The sequence below is a fragment of the Cynoglossus semilaevis genome, chromosome 5, assembly GCF_000523025.1.
Source record: "Cynoglossus semilaevis isolate Cse_v1.0 chromosome 5, Cse_v1.0, whole genome shotgun sequence".
In the NCBI taxonomy this organism is placed as follows: Eukaryota; Metazoa; Chordata; class Actinopteri; order Pleuronectiformes; family Cynoglossidae; genus Cynoglossus; species Cynoglossus semilaevis.
In genome coordinates, this window is record NC_024311.1 from 12,903,626 (window position 1) to 12,924,319 (window position 20,694).

Sequence of the window (20,694 nt, forward strand, 5' to 3'; positions counted from 1 at the left end):
TAAAAGTGGCGAAACCTGCTCTTTCAGTTGATCTTTCTGGTTATATCCTTAGATATTTTATCCGAGTATTTAGACTTAGCTTTTAAAACTGTTGCGTTTCTACAAATAGAACTGATTGTTTTATGCCTAAATAAAGGGAAATATATGCCTAATATACTCTATACTTCAGGGTCTGCTTGTTGCTGCAATCGAAATAGTGTATCAAAACGTTTCTTTACGTAACTACCACGAATCGTATTTAGTTAATATTTTCCTTAACTGTAAAGTTTATGTAACATTTGTGGATAACCTTTGTGTAATATTCCATAGATTTCAAACCTCACAAAATACAATTAATATAATAATAATAATAATAATATATTTTCATATAGGTTTTTCCTGCCATGAGGTTTTATCTATATTCTTTAGCTCTAGATCAAAGGAGCAACCAAAGCAGCGGTGTTGCGACAGTGTCGTAAAGCGCCAGTGTTTGATGGATGGAAATTTGACCGGTCTTCGTCCTCTGTGAAGCAGTAATTTCGTCGCCCTTCAGAGCTGCTACGGTTGTCATTCTTTTTTCGACTCAACTTACATCGTCCTTACTGTTCACCATGGCCAGCACTATTGCCAGAAAAGCTATCGATCACCTCAGGAGCAAAGAGTTCCGGGATTATTTAACGAGGTTTGTAACATACGAAGCTTGTAGACGACACAGCTAACGATGTTTTAACCGCTTAGCAATTGGTATTCTGCCTTATCCAAAACTGTCTATATTTCACGTTTTTATAACATTTAACGTAATTCTATGAATAATCTTAATCCCGTGTATGTTATTTATTCGTGTTCTGCCGTTTTTGCCCTTTATTGCTTGAAAACATTGGTATATTTCGAAGTATCTCGGTAACGAGGGAAACTTGTTACTCTGGTTTAAGTCTCATTGTTTGGGGGAAATATTTATCTATTTACATACGAGTTCTATAGCAGGCACAAGAGACGTTAGTTAAACATTGGTCTCTGTCCAACACCGAAAAAGAATGTTTTGGGTTTTTTTTTTTGGCTTTCTATGCTGTCAAAACATTTTACACTTTAAATACTTCATTTTTATAAATAAATTTATTCTTTTAAAGATACCCTTTATATTCTGAAACAGAAACATAGGTCTTTTAACTACAGTAAATATCCTCATTTCTGGTGATTATATTTTGACTGACTTTGACAAGGAGCTACGAGTCAAGTTCTACCGTCTCACTGACAAAGTGTTAGGAGTAAAGTTATATTTTTAGTAAAGGTATATATCTTTTGTTGGAAATAATTTTCTTTAACTTGAATTCCTAGAAACTAATAAGTTCTGACAGCTTCAGGGGGAAAAAAACAGTTAAATCGGAAAAATTCACAATCAGCCAGACCTTCTGAGTTTTCCCAGGAAAAACACCCTAGAGGGTTTTAGGATTAATAACCATGTCACCAGGCTCCTCCTTGTATGGATTTTTACTAATCCCTCAACAGTTTTATATATTGTTTTTATGGCATTTTATTGTTGTCATGATTTAACCTTTACTCTTTAGCTGCCATGGTTGTTGTATATAACAACCTACATCTTTGAGGTTGTTTGAGGCTACGGGTTATTCAAAGCCAATAAATCTTTTATCTCTACCTGTGTTTCTTCTGTGAAAAAGCTCCATGCTTTTTCCTCGAATTGTGGGAAAACATTATGTGTGTATAACGCTCAGTGTGACGGCAAAAAGAATATTTTGGGATAACACTCATTAACACTTATTCAGATTTTTTTAGATTCTACTGCTTGTGAATTTATAATGATAACCTATTGGTTAATTATGCCTGAATATATTATAACAACTCATTAGTTAGAACTCTTCCCTCGCGTAGCTTTTAAAATGTATAGTTACAAGTAAAGGATCACTGTATTCGGTTATAATTTGTCTGGAGCTCATTTTGTTGGGGAAAAAAATATGAATATAAGAGCCATACCTAACAACAAATGAAATATATACACCACAGGACTTACTTTTTTAAATATCCTAAGACTGACCTTTGAAATATCTGTGAAGTGTGTCTTTTCACAGACAGGCAACTGAAGGTTTTTCTTCGATATGTTGAAAATGTTTGACCTAATCCAAGAATGCTCCTCATCTTTTGTTCATAACCTTTAATCTTTGTACAGTGGTTAAATCTATTCATCAAGTTCATATCACTGCCACTTATCCAGTGTTGTTCCTTTCTCTTCTATGCGGCTCTGATATGGATAAAATGCATCAACAGCACGGTAAGACCTTGTCCCTGAAGTCTTTCCTCTGTGTCTTCATTGTCTTCATAGAATTAATTAAAAAGTTAGGTCTCAAAGTGCAGATAGAAATGACGACACAGGGTGACAGGACACCACGTTCACACAAGCGAGCCCCCCGAACCTCTCCCCACCATGGCTTAACTTTAAATGTATAGGTGGAAATACAGGGCTCTTTATCTTCACCCAGAGATCAGAACAGACAAATCCATTTTTTTAGTTGAGAGTAGTTTGAATTGCTTGTTTAGAATGGAGTTCTTCTTTAACATGGGGACTTCACCATCATATGCTGTTGTTAATATTCTTTAAGCCACACATATTACCCAGGAGATCCTCCAACTTAATATAACAAGGCAGCAGTTCTATATATACAGTGTACTGTATTTGTTAACAATATAAAATAATCATTTATTTGTTTGTTTGTTTAGCATTTCTGGGGGCCCATAGCGAACTGGGGTCTCCCCATCGCTGCCATCGCGGATATGAAGAAGAGCCCTGAGATTATCAGCGGCAGGATGACCTTTGGTGAGACGATCACTCCTGAACTCATGCAGACAGAACATATACAGTACATGCTGCACGCTATATGCACACCCTTATCTTTTTTTCCACTATACAGTACATGCTGCACGCTACAGTATATGCACACCCTTATCTTTTTTTCCATTACCATAAGTATATACCGTGCCCTTTCCCTCAGGGCACTCAGGGTGATTTTCAGTTTAACACAAAGACTTCGAGGAAACCGGAAGTCAGTAACACAAATGTTTGATTTCGCTTAATGTTTGTGACACTTGCAAAAAAAACAATAGAAAATATTGAACCCTGCCTGTTTAGCAACTCCTGTTGGAGTTTTTCAGCCCAGAGAGACTGTTTAGTTTGCTTGCTAACAGCACACGTGTACAGTGAGTAGCTGTAGTGTGAATGTTTTTAACAGAGTATTTACATCTATGAATTCCTGAGCGTAAACATCGTACAGGAGTTACGACTCTTCAGGCTTCACTAGCTGCTCCTGTGTCTCTTCAGAACAAAAACATAACCAACATAACTAAAAGTGGTTTCACGGATCAAAGGGCAGTGTGTTTAGATGTTTGGACTTTGGACAACTAGAGACAGCCCTACGCAATACTGGATAGGATTGGGTTTTTTTATGTTTCTCTGTAGTAGTCGTACCAATGTAGTCAAGGTTATTGGTTTATTCAAGTTTTCTGAATTTGATTGTAGTAATCATTCGGGGAGCCGGGGGGGTTTCTCCTTTTTTTTCCCTTTCAGCTCTGTGCTGCTATTCGCTGCTGTTCATGAGGTTCGCATACAAGGTGCAGCCCCGCAACTGGCTGCTTTTTGCCTGTCATTTGACCAATGAGTCTGCACAGCTGATCCAAGGAAGTCGCCTCATCAAATTTAAGTATGTGACGTGTTATCGTCACTAGCAGTGACAATTATGAACAGAGAATGTAAGGTATCATAGGAAACACCTAACCTAACGGTGGGTTTTTTGTTTTGTTTTTTCAGCATGGAGAAGAAGAACACTTCATCTTAGTGACAGAGAGAAGCTGATGGAGGACAGCCACTGCAGAGTGGCACCGGCTGCCGTAACCATTAACAGCATTTTCTTGAATCATGAAAAACCATGGCTCATTCACCATAATAATATTAATTTAACTCATCATCCTACTGAGGTTTTAGTCACTTTTTATTGTATAGGCCAAATGAATCTGATGTTTGCCTCATTGATTTATTGTCAACTGCTGTGTTTGTAACACTTTCCTTGTTGTATTCTGTAGACGCACAAAAAATACAATAAAAGGTTTATTTGAACATGGAACACAGATGTTTGCTAGGTTTACATGACTGAGACAAGTTTCCATCAGAGCTGGCTAAATACTATGTATAATTCAAATTTTTAAGACTAACTTTCATTTTATTTCCTTCCTAATTCATAATTTAATTTTTGGTTTGTTTAATAAACTTGCTACAACCGCCTTGAACACCCTGTAGCAACTGTTTTGGGGTTTTTTTTAAACTATTTTTAGATTTGGTTTGGTTTATCGTCCTGCCATCTGTTTAACTCGGCCGACATCGAGTCATATAAACTTGAATTCCTTTGCAATAAATAACAACTCAGTTGGCCACAATGATACAAAAACAAATATTCTTTACAGTTAGTCAGGCTGGTTATGTGTTTTTTGTTTGTTTGTTTTTTTCTTTAACGTTATCCCACAATCCTAAATGTCGTTTACGTCTACAAGACATTTCAGCTTCTTTTTCGTTTCCCCTGGCAGAAATCACCCTTGACACTTGACACGTTCCTCTTACCGGCAGTAACCGTTTTCCTACAGCAGGTGGCAGTATGTCATTTTAAACGTGCTGGTTAAAGGCGTACGAAGAAGCAAATCAACATGGCGTCCGTCAACAGTGATGAGTGGAGAGCGATCTGCGACAAATTTACCAACGCCCAAAATCTCACTGACATAGAATCAAAAAACGACCCCCAGAACGAACCCTTCCGCTCAAAATACAAGGCTAGGGAGCTCCTCCGGGAGATTTACTCCTCTCTGAAGTGCTTCGATGCTCCAGAAGGCGATGAGGACAGCGTTGACCAGCAGCCTCCAGAGGAGCCGGTGGACGGGCAGAGGGAGGAGGGGCACGGCCAGAGCATCTGCGGAGACTCGGCAGCTGGGTTGCGGGCCGCCAGACTCGGGGCAGTGGACTACTATCTGGGCGTGAACCACGTCGACACGGAGGAGCTGTCAGCCGGACAAGAGCATCTGATGAACTGCATGAAGCTGCTGGAGAAATGCAGTGTCACATCCGATAATGTATCGCTGTACATTCATGTCAAGGTAATGTTTACTCGGCTTTTATATTTCTTCATAATTAGGAGGACATGTGATAGGAATGAGCGTTTCCCAAGGTATAGAGCGCGGCCCTTTGAGTAGTCACGAGGAACTGTCTCACATTGGCATGTGATAAACAGCAGGCATGACCGTGAACCCCCCTCAGGTCCAATGACAACCATTTAGCCACGCTACTGTACAATCATCTAAGTATTTGAACAACCAAGAAGATGATATCACAGCAGGTGGCATTGCACCAAATTGCTTTCAACATTAGGGTCACACTAGATGCAAAACACACACACAATTCACCGAGAAAGAGACACGATCTTAACACACAAAGGATACACACATCTTCAATGCTAAGGTAACTGTTAGTGTGTCAACAGTTACAGTCAGTGAGGGCCTGGCCACATGTGTGTTATAGTTGTGTTATGACCATGTTGATGAATTGTTTTGTTTGTTTTTTTCGTGCCACTCAGAACCAGTTGGGAATCCTTTGGGCCTCACGGGACGAGACAGAAACAGCTCAGGGTTTCCTTGAAACTGCAGAATCGATCTACCAACGTTACATGAAGGAGGTAATGAGGTTCCTCTGACCAAATGACATAGTTTCTCCATCCTCACAATCATTTGTGGCGTGAGGTCAATACGTTTGTCTTTCAAACCTCAGGATGGGTCTCCTCCCACTGATATGACAGAATACTTCACTACAGAGGAGAACCAGCTGACACACCAGGAAAGAACCAAGAGGTAACCCAGAAAAAACCCCTCCATGATGACTTCAGGTTCATGTTTTACACATATTCACTTCTGGGTTTTTTTTCTATTCTACCTTTTTAGGTTTGAGTTAGCATACACTCACACTATGTACTACCTTGCTCAAGTCTACAAAAACCTTGGTAAGTCAAAAGTCAAAATGTGTTAGCACTAATAGTCCAAACATTTAGAATTTTATTTTGCTGTACTTTCTAAGTTTGTAACAATGTACATTGTTATTGTTTTCATTTTAACTTGAAGGACAGAACGAGCGTGCTGCCACCTACTGTCACAGCACTCTACAGCGACAGCTACAGTTGAATCAGTTCAGTCCAATGGAGTGGGCCCTGAACGCTGCCACACTGTCACAATATTACATCACTAAGGTAGGACCGAGAGATAGTCCGTGAAGTAATGGAAAGTATTTTTTCATTGTATTTTTATTTTCTAAATAAAAGGGTCGTTTTGTTCCCAGGGTCACTTCATGTTGGGCAGACACTGCCTCGCAGCAGCTTCAGTCATATCTGGTTTGGCAGGAGACGTTCCCTCTGAAGCTGCAGCACAGGAGAGTAGGTATCACTCTGAGTCCTTCAGGTAGAGAAACATCAAGTACAAAGGTCTGTACAGACATATATACATGTATGTATGTATGTATATATTTATATACATATATGTATATATTTACATGTATATATACGTATGTCTGTGAGTGTATATGTATGTATGTATATATATATATGCATGGATATACATTTCGCACTTTCACGCTGTTCACAGGTGAGATAGAGAGTGAACGCAGAGAAAAGCTCCGACAGCAGAGAGCAGAGATCGCAAGGTGTTGGATCAAATACTGTCTGAACCTCCTGCAGGACGCTAAGAAGCAGCTGGAGGTACTACATTCACTTAAACCCCCCTACCCTCTCCTGAAAGTTTCTATGTAATGTTTTCTTTACCTTTTCTTTATCACTTGGATATTTAAGTTCAGTTAAGTGTAACTGTGGAGTCTGTTTCGTCCCTTCTCCTGTTTCTGTGGCCAGGACAACATCGGTGAGCTTGATAGTGATCGTCAGGATGAGCTGAAAAGAACAAGAAGACAGGAGGAAGAGGAGGAAGAGAAGGAGAGGAAGAGCACACTACTGTTTGGCTCTGAAGACACTTTTGACTCCATCGCAACTCTGGAGGAAAAGGTTTTCATCCAAAACTTTCAAATATACAGCAGTTTAATCATAATGAATTTTCAGCAGTCCATGTTTTTTAATCAGTTCCTACAGCAATGTAGTTCTGCTGAAATCTGACAGTAAATGATGATTATATAATTTATCACTAGATGGCGCTATCGCGCAATCAGCATAATTCCGACCCGGCGTAGTAGATGAACTGAAACCGTCTGTTGTTGCTTTTAGGTTCAGTGTTTGTTTCCATTGGACTTCAACGAAGCCAGAGCTGTGTTTTTGGTGGGACAAAATTATGTCACACAGGTGAGACACACACACACACACACACACACAGGTAAACAAGTTACCACAGCCCACAGTCGTCACCTTTATAATATATATATGGCTTTCAGACACTTCATTAGGGCCAGTGTTTATAACTGGCTTTCAGACACTTCATTAGGGCCAGCTTTGTGCTGGACCAACCACTGAGCCATGGCACATGAGTGTACCATGGGAGATCATCAAAATAATCAAAATTATTATTATTATTATTATTTAATAACTGCAAATAATTTGTCTTTGTTTATCAGTCTATGCAACAGTGACAGGAAAAGTTCAGTTGAATGATTATCTCCACACTGACCTCAATTGTTAAGGGTCAATCCTCATTTTCCCCCTGCAGGCCAAGGAGTATTTTGTGATGGATGGATATGTCACAGACCACATAGAAATCCTGCAGGACCACAGCGCTCTCTTCAGGTCTCTGGCCTTCTTTGAAGAGGATCTGGAGCGACGCTGCAAGATGCACAAACGGAGAATTGACATGCTGGAGCCAATCTGCACTGGTGCGTTATAATCTGAGATTATTCCGGAGACTTAAAAATCACCACTAGGTGAAGGTGGCATAAAAACCTTGCGTGAGTCGTTCATGTTTCTCTGCAGACCTGAACGCCCAGTTCTACCTGATGATCCGCAGACAGCTGATGTTTGAGTTGGCAGAGAGCTACAGTGAAATGATGGACCTAAAACTGACCCTGGCCAACAGACAGGCAGATACACAGTCCCTGGATAACCACACCATCAAGAAGTTCAACAGCCTGTGCTCGGCTTCTGCAAAGTTAGTGTAAATTAGATTCAAGGTTGTTGGTTTTTTTTGGCCATTTTACTGTGTGTCATTTTGATCGTTTTGTTCTCTGTTCTCCTCCGCAGGTACTTTCAGATGTTCCTAGACTCTCTGTGTTCCCCAGATGGGAAATTTCCAGAACGTCTGGAGGAGGAGGTGCTCAGACCAGCTCTCGTGGCCCATTTCAGAGTGGGACGTCTACACAGCCGACTCATCGGCTCGCCACCCTCTGTTCAGCTCACAGACCTCGGCAAATCTCTAGAAAACTACAAGTAGGGAAAAATCTAGTTGAAAATAATACTTCCCAGGTCCCCTTGAGTTTGCAAGACAACAATGTCACATGATTCAGACTGAGTGCCAACAGTTGGGATTTTCTTTTTTCTGACTGTCACTTTCACCTCCTTTTGTGGTCTAGATTCGTGGTGGAGTACTGTGCAGCCCACCCTGAAGCAGCGGCTGTTGTGGAGGCAGAGCTGGAGCTGAGTAAAGAGATGGTCGGCCTCCTCCCCCTCAAAATCAACCGCCTCAAAGCAAGGATGGTGACCAACAACTGAAGCCACCCCTCTGTAAACACACAGACCTGTGTCCTGATGTAGTAACTTTAAATCGATGCACACTCCCAGCAGTTATGAAGCCATGATGGAAGATGAACTGACCTACTATAACAGATAATGAACACAGTAAATCTATGTTGTTACCTCTGTGTTAAAATGTGGTACATCTACCTTTAATAATCAAGTTAATATAATCCATACAAAAATTCCTTCTGTAAAGATTCCATCTACTGGTCACCTAGCTGTCCTGTCTTGCATGGAATGGCCATAACCATTGAATTCTGTCTTTACTGACTGTGTATTTGTGTATTATGTACAGCTGTTACTGTATGTATTGATATAAATGATATTAAACAAATGGAAAAATCTGCACTTGCGGCAGACTAGTGATGTGGGGCTTATTGTTTGTGTGCTGTGCTATGAATAAATGCTCTGCAGTTTTTCCAGTAAAACAGCAAGATATTTAATGATGCAAATACAGGGAAAAATGTTTCCTTTTGAACGCAGAAATTAGCGAAAAATAATCTATTTCCAGACCATTAAACAACATAAAATATTCTAAAAATAAATGATGTCTGAAAGTAACAATGAAGTATTATAAAAGGAATTTTCATTTTTTACTTTATATGCGTGGCACAACTATTTGTAATGCATGAATAGAAACTGATGTCATGGACATAGTTTGATCTTTTCATAACAACGGAATTATGCAAGGGGAAAACCACAGGAGTGTTTTTCCAGTTAACAATGAACACATCACACTTCTAAAAAGATGTTGGTCAGCATTGAGTAAGACATGAGGGTGACTCCTCAACTGCCTCCCATTTCTGCCATCTTGTCACAATAATTTATGGACACATTTAATAATAAAAATGACCTGAAAAAAGTCTCTCATAATTTTGATGTTTTGTTGGGGGTTTTTTGCAAATAATGTTAGTTAATGACATTAACAAAGATACAGTAGTTAGCTACCTGAAATTGACCACAATTATTTATATATATAATTGTATTGTCTTTTATTGATGTGAGGTGTTGCCAAGATCTTGGTTAAAACCTGTTAATAAACAGCATTCCTAAAATATTCAATACATACAAATATAAGCAAGTTGTTACATGACTAACAAAGTCAGCAAACACAGCCAAACGTTCACGGAAGCTTGCAGATTCAAACTACAAATTATAAACATATACGTAGCACATAAAAATAAATGTAGTTCTGAACTAACATAAATACTCCCTGTATACAATACTGTAGGTACATGGTGCAGACATATCCTCCGAACATGAATCCAAAATGCCTATTGCAACAGTTTAACTGCCATATTTTTAGCTTTAGCCTCTTTGAGAAAATCTTATAAAAAATTATTTTGAATAAACATTCAAATTCCTCACACCAGACGTACATTTAGTTATCTGGATGTGGTGTGGGCACAACAATAGGAACACACCATGATGAAAGCTCTTTGGGTTTTGACTGGCGGTGGTTCAACGTTACTTTTGAACTTGTTTGACCTGAACCTGGTTTTTCTCAGTCTGTAGCTATCATTAAGTTACACACAATGAGTCTTTGTTTTGCCACCAAACTGCAGTTTATTTTCAAACACTATTTGTGGCCTTTCCGAAGAAAAACCATGTCAACGCATGACAACCTGTGAACTTTAATTTGCGCCTCAGTTCAACCGACCTTTGTGATACTTGTCAAAACATGTAGTGACTATTGGGAGACCAGCTGAAGTCCCAGACACTGGAAATAAATCTGTTTTGGGTGAGAGCTGGGTCAAAGAGCTCACAGGAAAACCAAAACTTAAAACGAACACACACACACACACAAACAATTCCACACTGTTTTTGTGTTTTGTACCTAGCTTTATACAAATATTTCTAGAATCAGCTAAACATACACACAATTTGTCCAAATAGTAGCATAGCGAGCAACGGTCAGCTGAGGTAGCTAGCATTCAATCAAAATAAAGCTGAGCTGGACAAAATTCAAAGTAAGCTTTAGCAAAGTCTAAACATTAGCTTGGTATGTTAATATCTTAAATGGCCAAAACGGCACCTCGTTAGTGTCAGTCTATTACTGTAGATAATGCTAACCTTTTTTTAACCTCATTTTTTTTTCTATTTGGTCTTCTTCACTTGCTATATTTTAAATGCTCCACATTCTCTGTATACATCTTTTACTTTCGATTTTCATTTATTGTGGGGCATATAAAGTTTTTTTCAAGCTATATGATAAATATTATCCTTGAAATTATCAAAATTACCTCGATAATACATCAACAAATGTACTCGTCCAAAACCAACAAACGTAAGCCACTTTAGCTACTGAAAAACCTGTCTAGCTGTAATGATTGACCTTATACTTTGAAAGTAATATGCTTAGAACTGTGTGGAAAGACCAGCAGACCGATTTCATCACAGCAGAGACAGAGAGAGAAACATCTGGACATGACTCAAAGAACCAGTTCTCCAAAACCATCAAATCTACCATTTATAAGGGCAAAAAATATTGATGACAGCAGTTCTAATGTTATGAATCACTGTAGTTCCTCTCCCACTAACGTCAACAACAACCCCAAAATTTGGCCTCTGCGTGTAAACATAGGGTACGAGGTAGTTTACAATGTATGTTCACAAAAACCTGTATGTTTACTGTGTTCCTGGCAGTTTAAAAGAAGCACTTGTTGCTATAAACTGTTAGGTCAGACAATGGAGAAGTTACCACATTACCCAACAGAAAGGGAAAAACAAACTTGGGTGTAAATACTGACTTTTATACTTGCAGAACTATATTGGATTATAAAGGTAAACACATCCATACATAAAATGTAAAATATTACTCATGACTGACATGACTTAAGGCTTTAGAGTTGCTTTAATTTGTACTGTGGAGAAGACCAGTGGAGAGTTGACTGTGAAAATACTATGTGTGAAGTATTGTAAGTGGTTATATGTGCCATAAATGTCACTTTCAGTGTGTTAGTGTGTGTGTGTTTTGCTTTGCATGAAGGCGTACTTGGGAAGACCAATGTGTTATTTACTGAGAGAAACAACAACAAGTTAGAAAAAGACTTATTTTCCCATACGTAGACTTTAAATAAAAAAAAATCCCCTTAAAAGACAAGGTGCTTCCAAAGAGAGTAAAAATAAATAATGATAAGAATATAAAATAAATATACATATGTAAGTATAAAATAATTAAAAGTTCATTCAGCTTGATAAAATATATTCCTTAAATTAGATCAGCTAAATAACCAGTTTGCCAATTTAATTTACTTTATTATATAGTAAATTGTGATTAAACAATATTAATAACAATGTTAATTTATATTAATTATAAATTAATAACTAATTAATTTGATTTACTCAAAGTAAATACAGCTTCACCTCAAAATAGCTACATTTTTGACAACGATAACTAAACCCAGTGGAAAACCCATTTTTTATTTAGTTGGCATATATGTGCCACAATCATGTCACACTTGATGTGTGTGTGTGTGTGTGTGTCCCTGCACAATGGTGTCAGGGATTAGCTAATGTTTCATTTTCTGAAAATCAAATGTTAGGAACTGTAATAACCACTTCTGCAGAATGGTTCTGACATGCCATCATATTCTCACTTTTTGACTTTTTGACAGTTAAAGGCATTGAAATTAAGAATAATGTTCAGGGAACAAGGACATAAATGGTGAGAACAAGTAAGTTTGGTGGAAGCAACACAGTATAGAGCCTGCAGAATAAGTACAAGACTAAAATCACAACACTTGGCATTTTGAAGTGAAAAGGGCCACCCATCTGGATCACGTATATGTTGTGGTTTTGATTTCATTTAAGACTGCGCTCCCAGCTTTGGATGGAAACCCACATGCGGAAGAAAATAAAATGTGACCAAAGACCATTAGAAAGACAGCACAGGATGTTGAGGATATTTAAATTGAATAATGGCTTTACTGAATACATAGATTCACACACTGCTCACCATTCAGAGACCTAATTTGTTTGGCACCCTGTTGCCAAGGTTTCCATTGATGAGCCCCCACTCCCAACCTTGGGCAGCTGCCCAGGTTAACCAAAGCAGAATCCTTTACTTACCCAGAAAAACCTTGAACTGTAAACTAGGCACGACCTAGATCAGGGGTGTCAAACTCATTTTCACTGGGGGCCACATTAGCAAAAGAGTTGCCCTTGAAGGGCTGGTTCCAACTGGAAGACTGTGTAGATGTAAGTACTCCACAAAATATTACTAAATGTTTCTGTATGTTACTCAAGTAACAATGGACTTTAATTTATTTTTTAAGCTGCAATGGGCCATACAAAATGACTTGGCGGCCCGTTTATGGCCCCCAGGCCTTGGCTTTGACACAACAGACCTACATGCTGAAACCTAATGTGCCCTACTTTCTAACTCAAATTATCCCACTATGTGTTGACTCTCCTTTATTAGCAGGAACACGTTTTTTTGGCAGGTGTTACCGCATTTTTCCATTATGTTATCATTCTACAAACCCTGTTTCTCAAAAAGTCAGTGGATTTCCAAGTATCAAGTTTTCATTCAAAAACACAAGAACAAAATTAAAGGGGTATATACAATTGTTGTTAATATTCTTGTTTTATAAATTTGGATCCCCAAACACTAAATATTTAATATTATATCATGGTTTTCTATCTGACACATCAGTTTGTACATACATTTAAAGCTCATGAACTTGAAATCGATTAGCCCCTGGTAGATAGACAATTATCCATCTTGTGTCTCACAGCCACTCTCCTCTTCTTCTTCGGGTCGCTTTTATCAGAAAGACTGATTAAATCTCTTTGCTACGACACTCATGGGCCAAAGTTTGCACCACTTACAGTCATATCTGATATTCGAGGCTGCTAATGCAAAAGTTTCCACAGAGGATGTTCAATGTCTTCAGGAAACCATGACGCAGTCATTCAGAGGGCTGAGCTCCTCCTGATAGAAGAGTGGGTTTAACCAGAGTACAGATCACACAACACCCCGCAGCTGTGATAACCAACGTGCACGTTGACAGAGGCCATCGTCAGAGGGTGATATCTGCATTTACCTGCCGTTTTCTTGAACGAGGAGAAGAGTTGAGGATGAAACTGCTCCTTCTTCTTCTTATCTCCTTCCTCGTCTTACATAACGGGACAGGTAAGTCCACGTATTTTTACAAGAACCACTAAACGATTACGCACTAACTTGTAAAGTGTCAGTGTAAAAAAGACAAAAGAAAATTCAATAATGTCTGATTTGTTTTTAACTCCTGGTGTAAATCCTTGGTAATTCAAGTTTTTTGTCAAGTTCGATTGTTTTTAACTCCTGGTGTAAATCTTTGGTAATTCAAGTTTTTTGTCAAGTTCACAGTGATTACAAACACGTAATGTTTTGCCCAGGCGCTTTATTTATTTATTTTTCTCATGAAATACGTTTATTAAGTGACATAACTTTTAAATACGTCAATGTAATATTTACTAAAACAACGACTTTAGACATAGACGGGGTAAATCTATTTGGAGTTTTTTTATATGTAAACGTCTACACGATAAAGTAGAAAAGAAAAACAAACAAACAATCATAAAGGAATGTATTATTGTATTCTTTTTGTAACGAGAAAGTGCTGTTTTGACATTATTTTCTTAACTGACGCCATGTTAATTTACATCTTTTCCTGATTGATCGCTGTGGTTTCTCTCCCGTCTCTCCCTAATGAACGCTTATCTAAATGCCTTCGCTTAGAAATCAAACTGCGTCACGTGGCCCTTTGCCACATACGCAATTGGTTTTAATATCCTGGAATCCACAGTGCCGTAGAGACCAAAAAAGCTGCGCGCGTTTGTTAACGCATCCAAATTACCGTGGTGTTCGGTGTAGCGGTGTCAGTTGTTCAATAGAAGTTGCTTTTATGGTGAAACAATTACAAGAATGATTTTATCTGGTATTAGTACGTGTTTCTGAGTCAGCCGCACTCTTATCACCGACAAAATCGAGATTCCATTTCATGTAAGGTGCGTGTAGATAGTCCATTCACTACCGAGCAAAATACATTGTTTTTCCTATGAAGCTGATCAAGGTACCTAGTACAATGTTATTTTTACCATATAGGTCTATGAATGATTTTAAGTTAATAAGAAAGAAACGTAGAAACGGTACTTTTAGTTTACAAGAGAACCAAACTTTAGGCAAATCATAGAATGTTTATAAGACCTAGAGGGAGACAACTTTTTAAGGTATATGATTGCACACGGAAATCCTAGAAAAACACTTTAAGTGCTCTGTTTCGGTTTCTTGGTAGATTCATACAACAGTAATAATTAACCCTGCTCTCAGTTGCCAGTTTTAGGTTATTTTTAATAACAATGTCAATTAACTAACAACAGATAAAAAAAATGTCAGTAAATTACACATTTGTTGAACTCTGTGGTAGCAAATTGTGATTACCGACACCTGTGACTCATACCACATATGTCAACGTCAGGTTTCTTTGTTCTGGGGAATCCACATCCTCTTTATCTGTGGCAAAAACTCAACTTAAACAAAACAAAAGTCAAGTTAAGTATTGTTTTAAGATTATTTTTAGATGACAACAAAAATGGGTCTTTTATGTTTGTTTTTTTATATATATTGGAAAGACCAACAGTGTTTCGGTTCCTGTGTTGAGTTCCGTTGTGGTTTGAAAGAGTCTGTGAGTGGAGCTGTTTCAACTTTCATCATGACGTAGAGTTCACTAGTCTCAATCATTAATGTGGATATAAATTAGGATTTGTTTGACTTACATTATTTTGCATCATCTATAGGCATCTAATCATAACACCTATGCCCGACTGCTATATAAGTCTTAATACATAAAACACTCAAATCCAGGGCAATCTTTTAAACCATATGTCCCTTTTTTTAACCCTCGTACAAGCTATCTATTAGCTACAGGCACCTCTACTGAAATGATAATCAACCATCAGGATAATGACAAATGCTTGTCTAGTCATCTTTGTTTTCAGATGAAACTGTGGTTGGCTAGGGTCTACAAAAGTAGTCATTGAGTCTCAAGACAATCTGAACTGCTGTACACTACAGTAATAGGTCACAGGAAGAAATGGTTCCTGTTCTATATGACATTAGGGGAAAGATGGTTCCTCTCTGGACATTCCACCTGTTGTCCAGAGAGGACAACAAGTCAATTGAATTAGTAATATAGTTATAAATATATTTTATTAATATATTGTCTGCTGTATTTTTTTTTATTAAAGAAAACAATGTCCTCTACAAGACAGGAGTACTGTTAATATATCCCAAGCAAAGCTGCTGCTAAGCTACATATATTAGCTTTGTTAGCACACACTTCTATCTCTACACTTTTTGAAATGAAAGCACATGGTCAGGTGATTTGTCTCTTTAGATCATTTAAATGTTTTTTTTTTTAACACATGAAATATTTGTAATCATTCCAGAGTCGGTGGTAAAGCAAATTAAGGTCCACATCTTGATGGGAGTGTTTGGGACTGAAGTGCTAATGTTAGCATTACCACACATTGAAGTCAAACATATTAATCAAGCGACCACAGTGTGGAAACAATCCCTTTGAGGAGGATTGACAAACATCACACAGAAAAGCCCATTGCTCAAGCAAGCACTCAAACCAACGACCGTGGTTCTTTGAGGCAAGAGCACCAACCACATTTACACCTCGCTGCCTGGCGTCTCTCATCACTGTCGAAATTAACAAGCACTTTTCAGATTTATGTCTGTCTCATTTAGATGCTCTCCTTTCTCATTTGGTTAAATTTGCCTGTGTAGCAGGACTAGCAATCACTCCATCAAACAGACCTGTGTGCAGTGTAGGTGTAGTGGAACAGCCGGCAGATATAACAGTTCTTCTGTTTTTCTTGAACCGTAGTGATTGTTAAAGTTCCACTGAATTTGACAAATTTAGCAAACAGACCTGTGTTTTGATGGTATTATTGCTAAAAATATGATGTTAAGTTCTGTTTCTTTATTCTTCTAAAGAATAATGTTGTAATCCCCAGACACACCCAAAATGTGCAACTAATAAATAAATAAAAAAGAATCCATGACAACTAACTCTATGTTCCACAGGGTGTCTCTGTACAACTGAAGAGATTTGGTTCAATAATTTAGCTAAATAAAATTCAGCTAACTCATTAGTTTACTTGCTTATCTGCCTAAAAAGGGCTAATTCACACCTTTGGGTTTAGGTTGTTGAGGTTACTATTTTTTGGTTAAATGAAAAAAGATGTAAAGCATGATCATATTTATTTTTTGTTTAAATTAATTTAATTATACACAATTCTATTTATGTACACAAGTCTATTTATGTACCGGTAATAGGCAAACTTTGACAATACTTTGCTTTTGTATGTGCATAGCTGGAAATTCCACAAACGTTAAATGATTTACTTTTTGGTAGTTAAATTCAGTAAAGAGCGTCATTTCATTTTTTCTTTTCATTTTTCTTCTAGGAGCCCCAAGGGATGCTGTGTACAAGTTTCTGAAATGTAACCCTACGGGAGACAGAACAAACTGTGTGACCCACCAAAGTCCAGAGATGGAATGGAGTCCGGAACTACCAGGCAAACTGCCAGCGTCCACTGCACAGAACATGTTAGTATTCATGTGTTGAGCTTCATTTTTGTGATTGTAGAGACTGGGATGTGATGTGTTTGTTGTCTCTGTGTATTTCTCAGAGTGAGGTGAGTCTGTGTTGGTTCCCTCCAAGGTTTAATTGGGTTTGGAAAAACAAAGACAGTACTCTGTGGTAGAGTGTACAGGAAAAATGCAGACTTTAAATATAGAAATGCAGATTTGGATCTCCGACCTTGGGAAGCACAAATCAAACAGCACAGCATCATCTGGGTGTATGTCTGTGTGAAGTCATGGGCTGTGTGTTACAGTGAGAAAGGGTAAGTGTGAGGTAGGTGGCCAAGAAAAGCCAAAATAGATGACAACTTGGAGGGAAAGGACAGACAGAGGGAGCGACGCAGCGAGCGCTGGGATGTTGGAGCGGTAATAAAGAAAGACAGCAGAATTTCATGAACCTTTTTTATTTTTGCTTTCACCCAGAGTTGGGGAAAATGGAATGTACATTTTAAAAAGCAAGTTTTGTTTCACTTCCCCCTATTTTGAATGGATTCAGAGAAGTCTTTTAGTGAGAACCCCCCCCCCAAAATACCCTTTATAAGAGAGAAACATGATCTTATTAAAATACTTTTCCTTTTAATCATAAGGTTTTTTTTCTCACTTTTGTAACTAATTCTAGCTCTGGTCAGAGCTGCAGCAGAGCTGATACTTATTCTTGGCCCACAAATGTTAACATAATCAGTGACATGTATTTCCTATTATTGTCAGCTGGCTTTCTGAGCAACTGTGATAAAAGCTTCCTGGAATTATAGGATATTTCGCTGAATATTCTGAAAACTGTATTCTGAAAAAAAGTCGACCCGAAACTGAGTAGTGAAACTGTATTCTGAAAAAAAGTCGACCCACTGCATAACTTACCTATGTGTAAACCAGCTGCTTTTCCCTAGTGTGAATTTAGAGAGTAGGTGGTGGCTGAAGACGAACGGTCTATCGATAAGCCAGGTAGTAGGAGGCACTTGGAGGTTACAAATCCACAGAAACTGACATGCCAACAGTGTCAACAAAGTTTTCAAAACCAAAGCAAGAAACACTTTGAACCTGGTGAAACAGGTGGTACTGAAAGAATGTTAAAACTCAGTGGTCGTTATTACTTGACAGTTTGAAACAGTTTTTTAATAAAAATGTAGGAAAACTAGTTTTATCTTTTCCTGTGTGTCACTGTCAGGTCACCTCAATTTCCCGTCTTAAATGTCTCACTGACGCACACAATCAGATGTTTGATCCGTTGTCAGTCAGCAGTTTACACCAGCTCACATCATGTGCCCTGACATCTACAACCCCTTGAGGTTGTTTCATAAAACATTGCAGCAGCAGCAGCAGCAGCAGCAACCCCTGCTCTTGCAGCTCTCCTCCAACAGGAAGCCAGGGGGAAGTGTCAAAAGGAAGTGGCCTGGTGGACTGCTGCATCTGGTCTATTGTTCTGAGTCAAAAAATGTTCTGCACTTTTAGGTGTAAATATTTTTACATTACTGACTACACAAGGTAATAGCTAAGACCTACAGTTATGTTGGCATGTGACTCTTCTTTTACTGTTATTCACTAGATGAACACTTTACAACTTTCAGTGAAAAGTGCTTTTCCCCAATAACACTTTCAGTGAAAAGTGCTTTTCCCCAATGATCTAGGTTGCCCTTAAGTTATGTTTTTAAAGAAATCCTCAGGCCCTGCCATCACTGTCTGAAGCGCTGGAATTTAGCTCTGGTATGATTATAGATGAACAAAGCAAGACTCTAGAAGAACATTTGTCTAAAGTTTCTAGCCAGTACAATGACAATTTATTAATAAAGTATTCACTAAGACCAGTCCGTAGAGCAGTGATTATCAACAAGTGGCCCGTGGGCCAACTCCTCGACCACTGCCCAATAGCCATAAAAAACATTGAGGTACCAGAGATATACTGTTGGTGACGATACACCAAAAATCAAAGTCCTGTCATTGACATATTATTTTGTATTACTTCCAGGGAGGCAGAACCTGTGGAGGATGAAAAGCCACAGACTGAGGAAGAGGACGAGGAGATGCTGGGAGATGAGGCGGGGTCAGCTTTGATTTATCTGCCTGAGGAAGAAAGTTCTGGATTTTATGAAGGCTCGGCAGCTGAAGGTTCATTTGTAGAGCAGCCTTCTGGGAATGGGGAAACTGACACAGGCTCTGGAGAGCCATGGAGCGAGAAGCACCTGAATCTGTACAAAGGTCATTTCAATGTTTCACGTCCCAACTTTGGTTTGAAGTATGTGATATAGTTTTCTCCAGCTCATCTGTACATTTGTTTCCCCCTCACAGTTGATAATAAGAAGTTCTTGAGATGGTTTCGCCACCACAGACCCATGTCAGATGGGGCCAACCAGCTGAGCAGGAACTAAGAGACAACCACCTTCTGAAGCTGTAAAATGAACAGGCCCTCACTCAGTACTGAGGACGACGTCAGACTTGTTTTTATTCTGTACATTGAATTAGCCAAGCAAATATTATATCGCCACCTGGTGGCGGAAACCCTTGTCTGCCTTGAAATGGATCAAGTCTGAACATAATTTTGTATTCTCTTTGCTATTGACATAATTAACTATATTCACCAGTGGTTAAAAATGTAAAGCTCTGCTAAATCTGCCAATCTTAAATACAGCTGACATCAGTGTCAATGTGACGTAATTCACTTTGAGTGACTATTGTCTTTTTGGAAAAGATTTGTAAATTGGAAATATGTTTTTATATTTAGTTTTAAATATTCCAAGAAAGATTTGTAAAATTAGTGCAATATGACGACTGTTCAGGCAGTGTTCATTCTATGCAAAAAAAAAAGAAAAGAAAAAGAAACCTATGTACTGTATGTGATTTAATCCCATCAGAGAATTGACTGTTGAGACACTTTATTATTGCTCAGTATTAAGAAGCCTTGTTTTGGGGAACAAACCCCAAAACACCCTTCAGGATTCAATGCAATCTTAACCACTGTGAGCTGGAACATCAAAATATGGTATACTGCACGTGTTACATTTACCACCAAGCTCAGTGTTGTCTGATTTGAATTTGAAATACCTTGATTAATAAAGAATTTATAAAGATTTTCATACTGCATCCAGTGTTTGTTGTTTATTGAAGTTTGACTACACTTCTGAATATCAGTTTTACTTCACCAATCATGGCTAACTTTGAGCTCTTTTAATGTAACTTTAAGCTTATTAAAATCTAAATAACCAATTTCCTATTCATACATATGCAAATATCAAAGCCATGCTTGAGCTAATGTTTCGTTGCGTCTTGGCTCCGTGGAAGCCGTTTGTTTTTATGCACATAATCACGGGTTCTTTCTGCCAAACTTAC

At 38.3% G+C, this 20,694-nt stretch overlaps 3 protein-coding genes across 4 annotated transcripts; all 3 read left to right on the forward strand.

The window, feature by feature from the left end:
- The first annotated feature begins 432 nt into the window (after window positions 1-432).
- Window positions 433-4,269, forward strand: mpc1 (mitochondrial pyruvate carrier 1). Of its 2 annotated transcripts, XM_008310577.3 has the most exons (5): window positions 433-661; window positions 2,260-2,263; window positions 2,710-2,806; window positions 3,554-3,686; window positions 3,794-4,269. In XM_008310577.3, the coding sequence occupies exons 1-5, from the start codon at window positions 591-593 to the stop codon at window positions 3,819-3,821; spliced, it is 333 nt and encodes a 110-aa protein (XP_008308799.1). In that variant the 5' UTR covers window positions 433-590; the 3' UTR covers window positions 3,822-4,269. The 2 variants fall into 2 exon arrangements, with proteins under 2 accessions (XP_008308799.1, XP_024911252.1); XM_025055484.1 differs by lacking the exons at window positions 3,554-3,686; window positions 3,794-4,269 and adding an exon at window positions 2,893-3,523 and having other exon boundaries at window positions 437-661; window positions 2,710-2,842.
- Window positions 4,270-4,680: 411 nt separating this feature from the next.
- Window positions 4,681-9,101, forward strand: kifbp (kinesin family binding protein). The gene is made up of 13 exons (XM_008310578.3): window positions 4,681-5,124; window positions 5,601-5,699; window positions 5,792-5,871; window positions 5,962-6,020; window positions 6,139-6,263; window positions 6,353-6,446; window positions 6,655-6,767; window positions 6,915-7,064; window positions 7,281-7,355; window positions 7,717-7,879; window positions 7,977-8,151; window positions 8,244-8,429; window positions 8,573-9,101. The coding sequence occupies exons 1-13, from the start codon at window positions 4,681-4,683 to the stop codon at window positions 8,709-8,711; spliced, it is 1,902 nt and encodes a 633-aa protein (XP_008308800.1). The 3' UTR covers window positions 8,712-9,101.
- Window positions 9,102-13,681: 4,580 nt separating this feature from the next.
- On the forward strand, window positions 13,682-20,441 carry srgn (serglycin). Its single transcript, XM_008310579.3, has 4 exons — window positions 13,682-13,872; window positions 17,196-17,337; window positions 19,337-19,566; window positions 19,657-20,441. Exons 1-4 carry the CDS (start codon window positions 13,818-13,820, stop codon window positions 19,734-19,736), a joined length of 507 nt encoding a protein of 168 aa, XP_008308801.1. The 5' UTR covers window positions 13,682-13,817; the 3' UTR covers window positions 19,737-20,441.
- The last annotated feature ends 253 nt before the right edge of the window (window positions 20,442-20,694 follow it).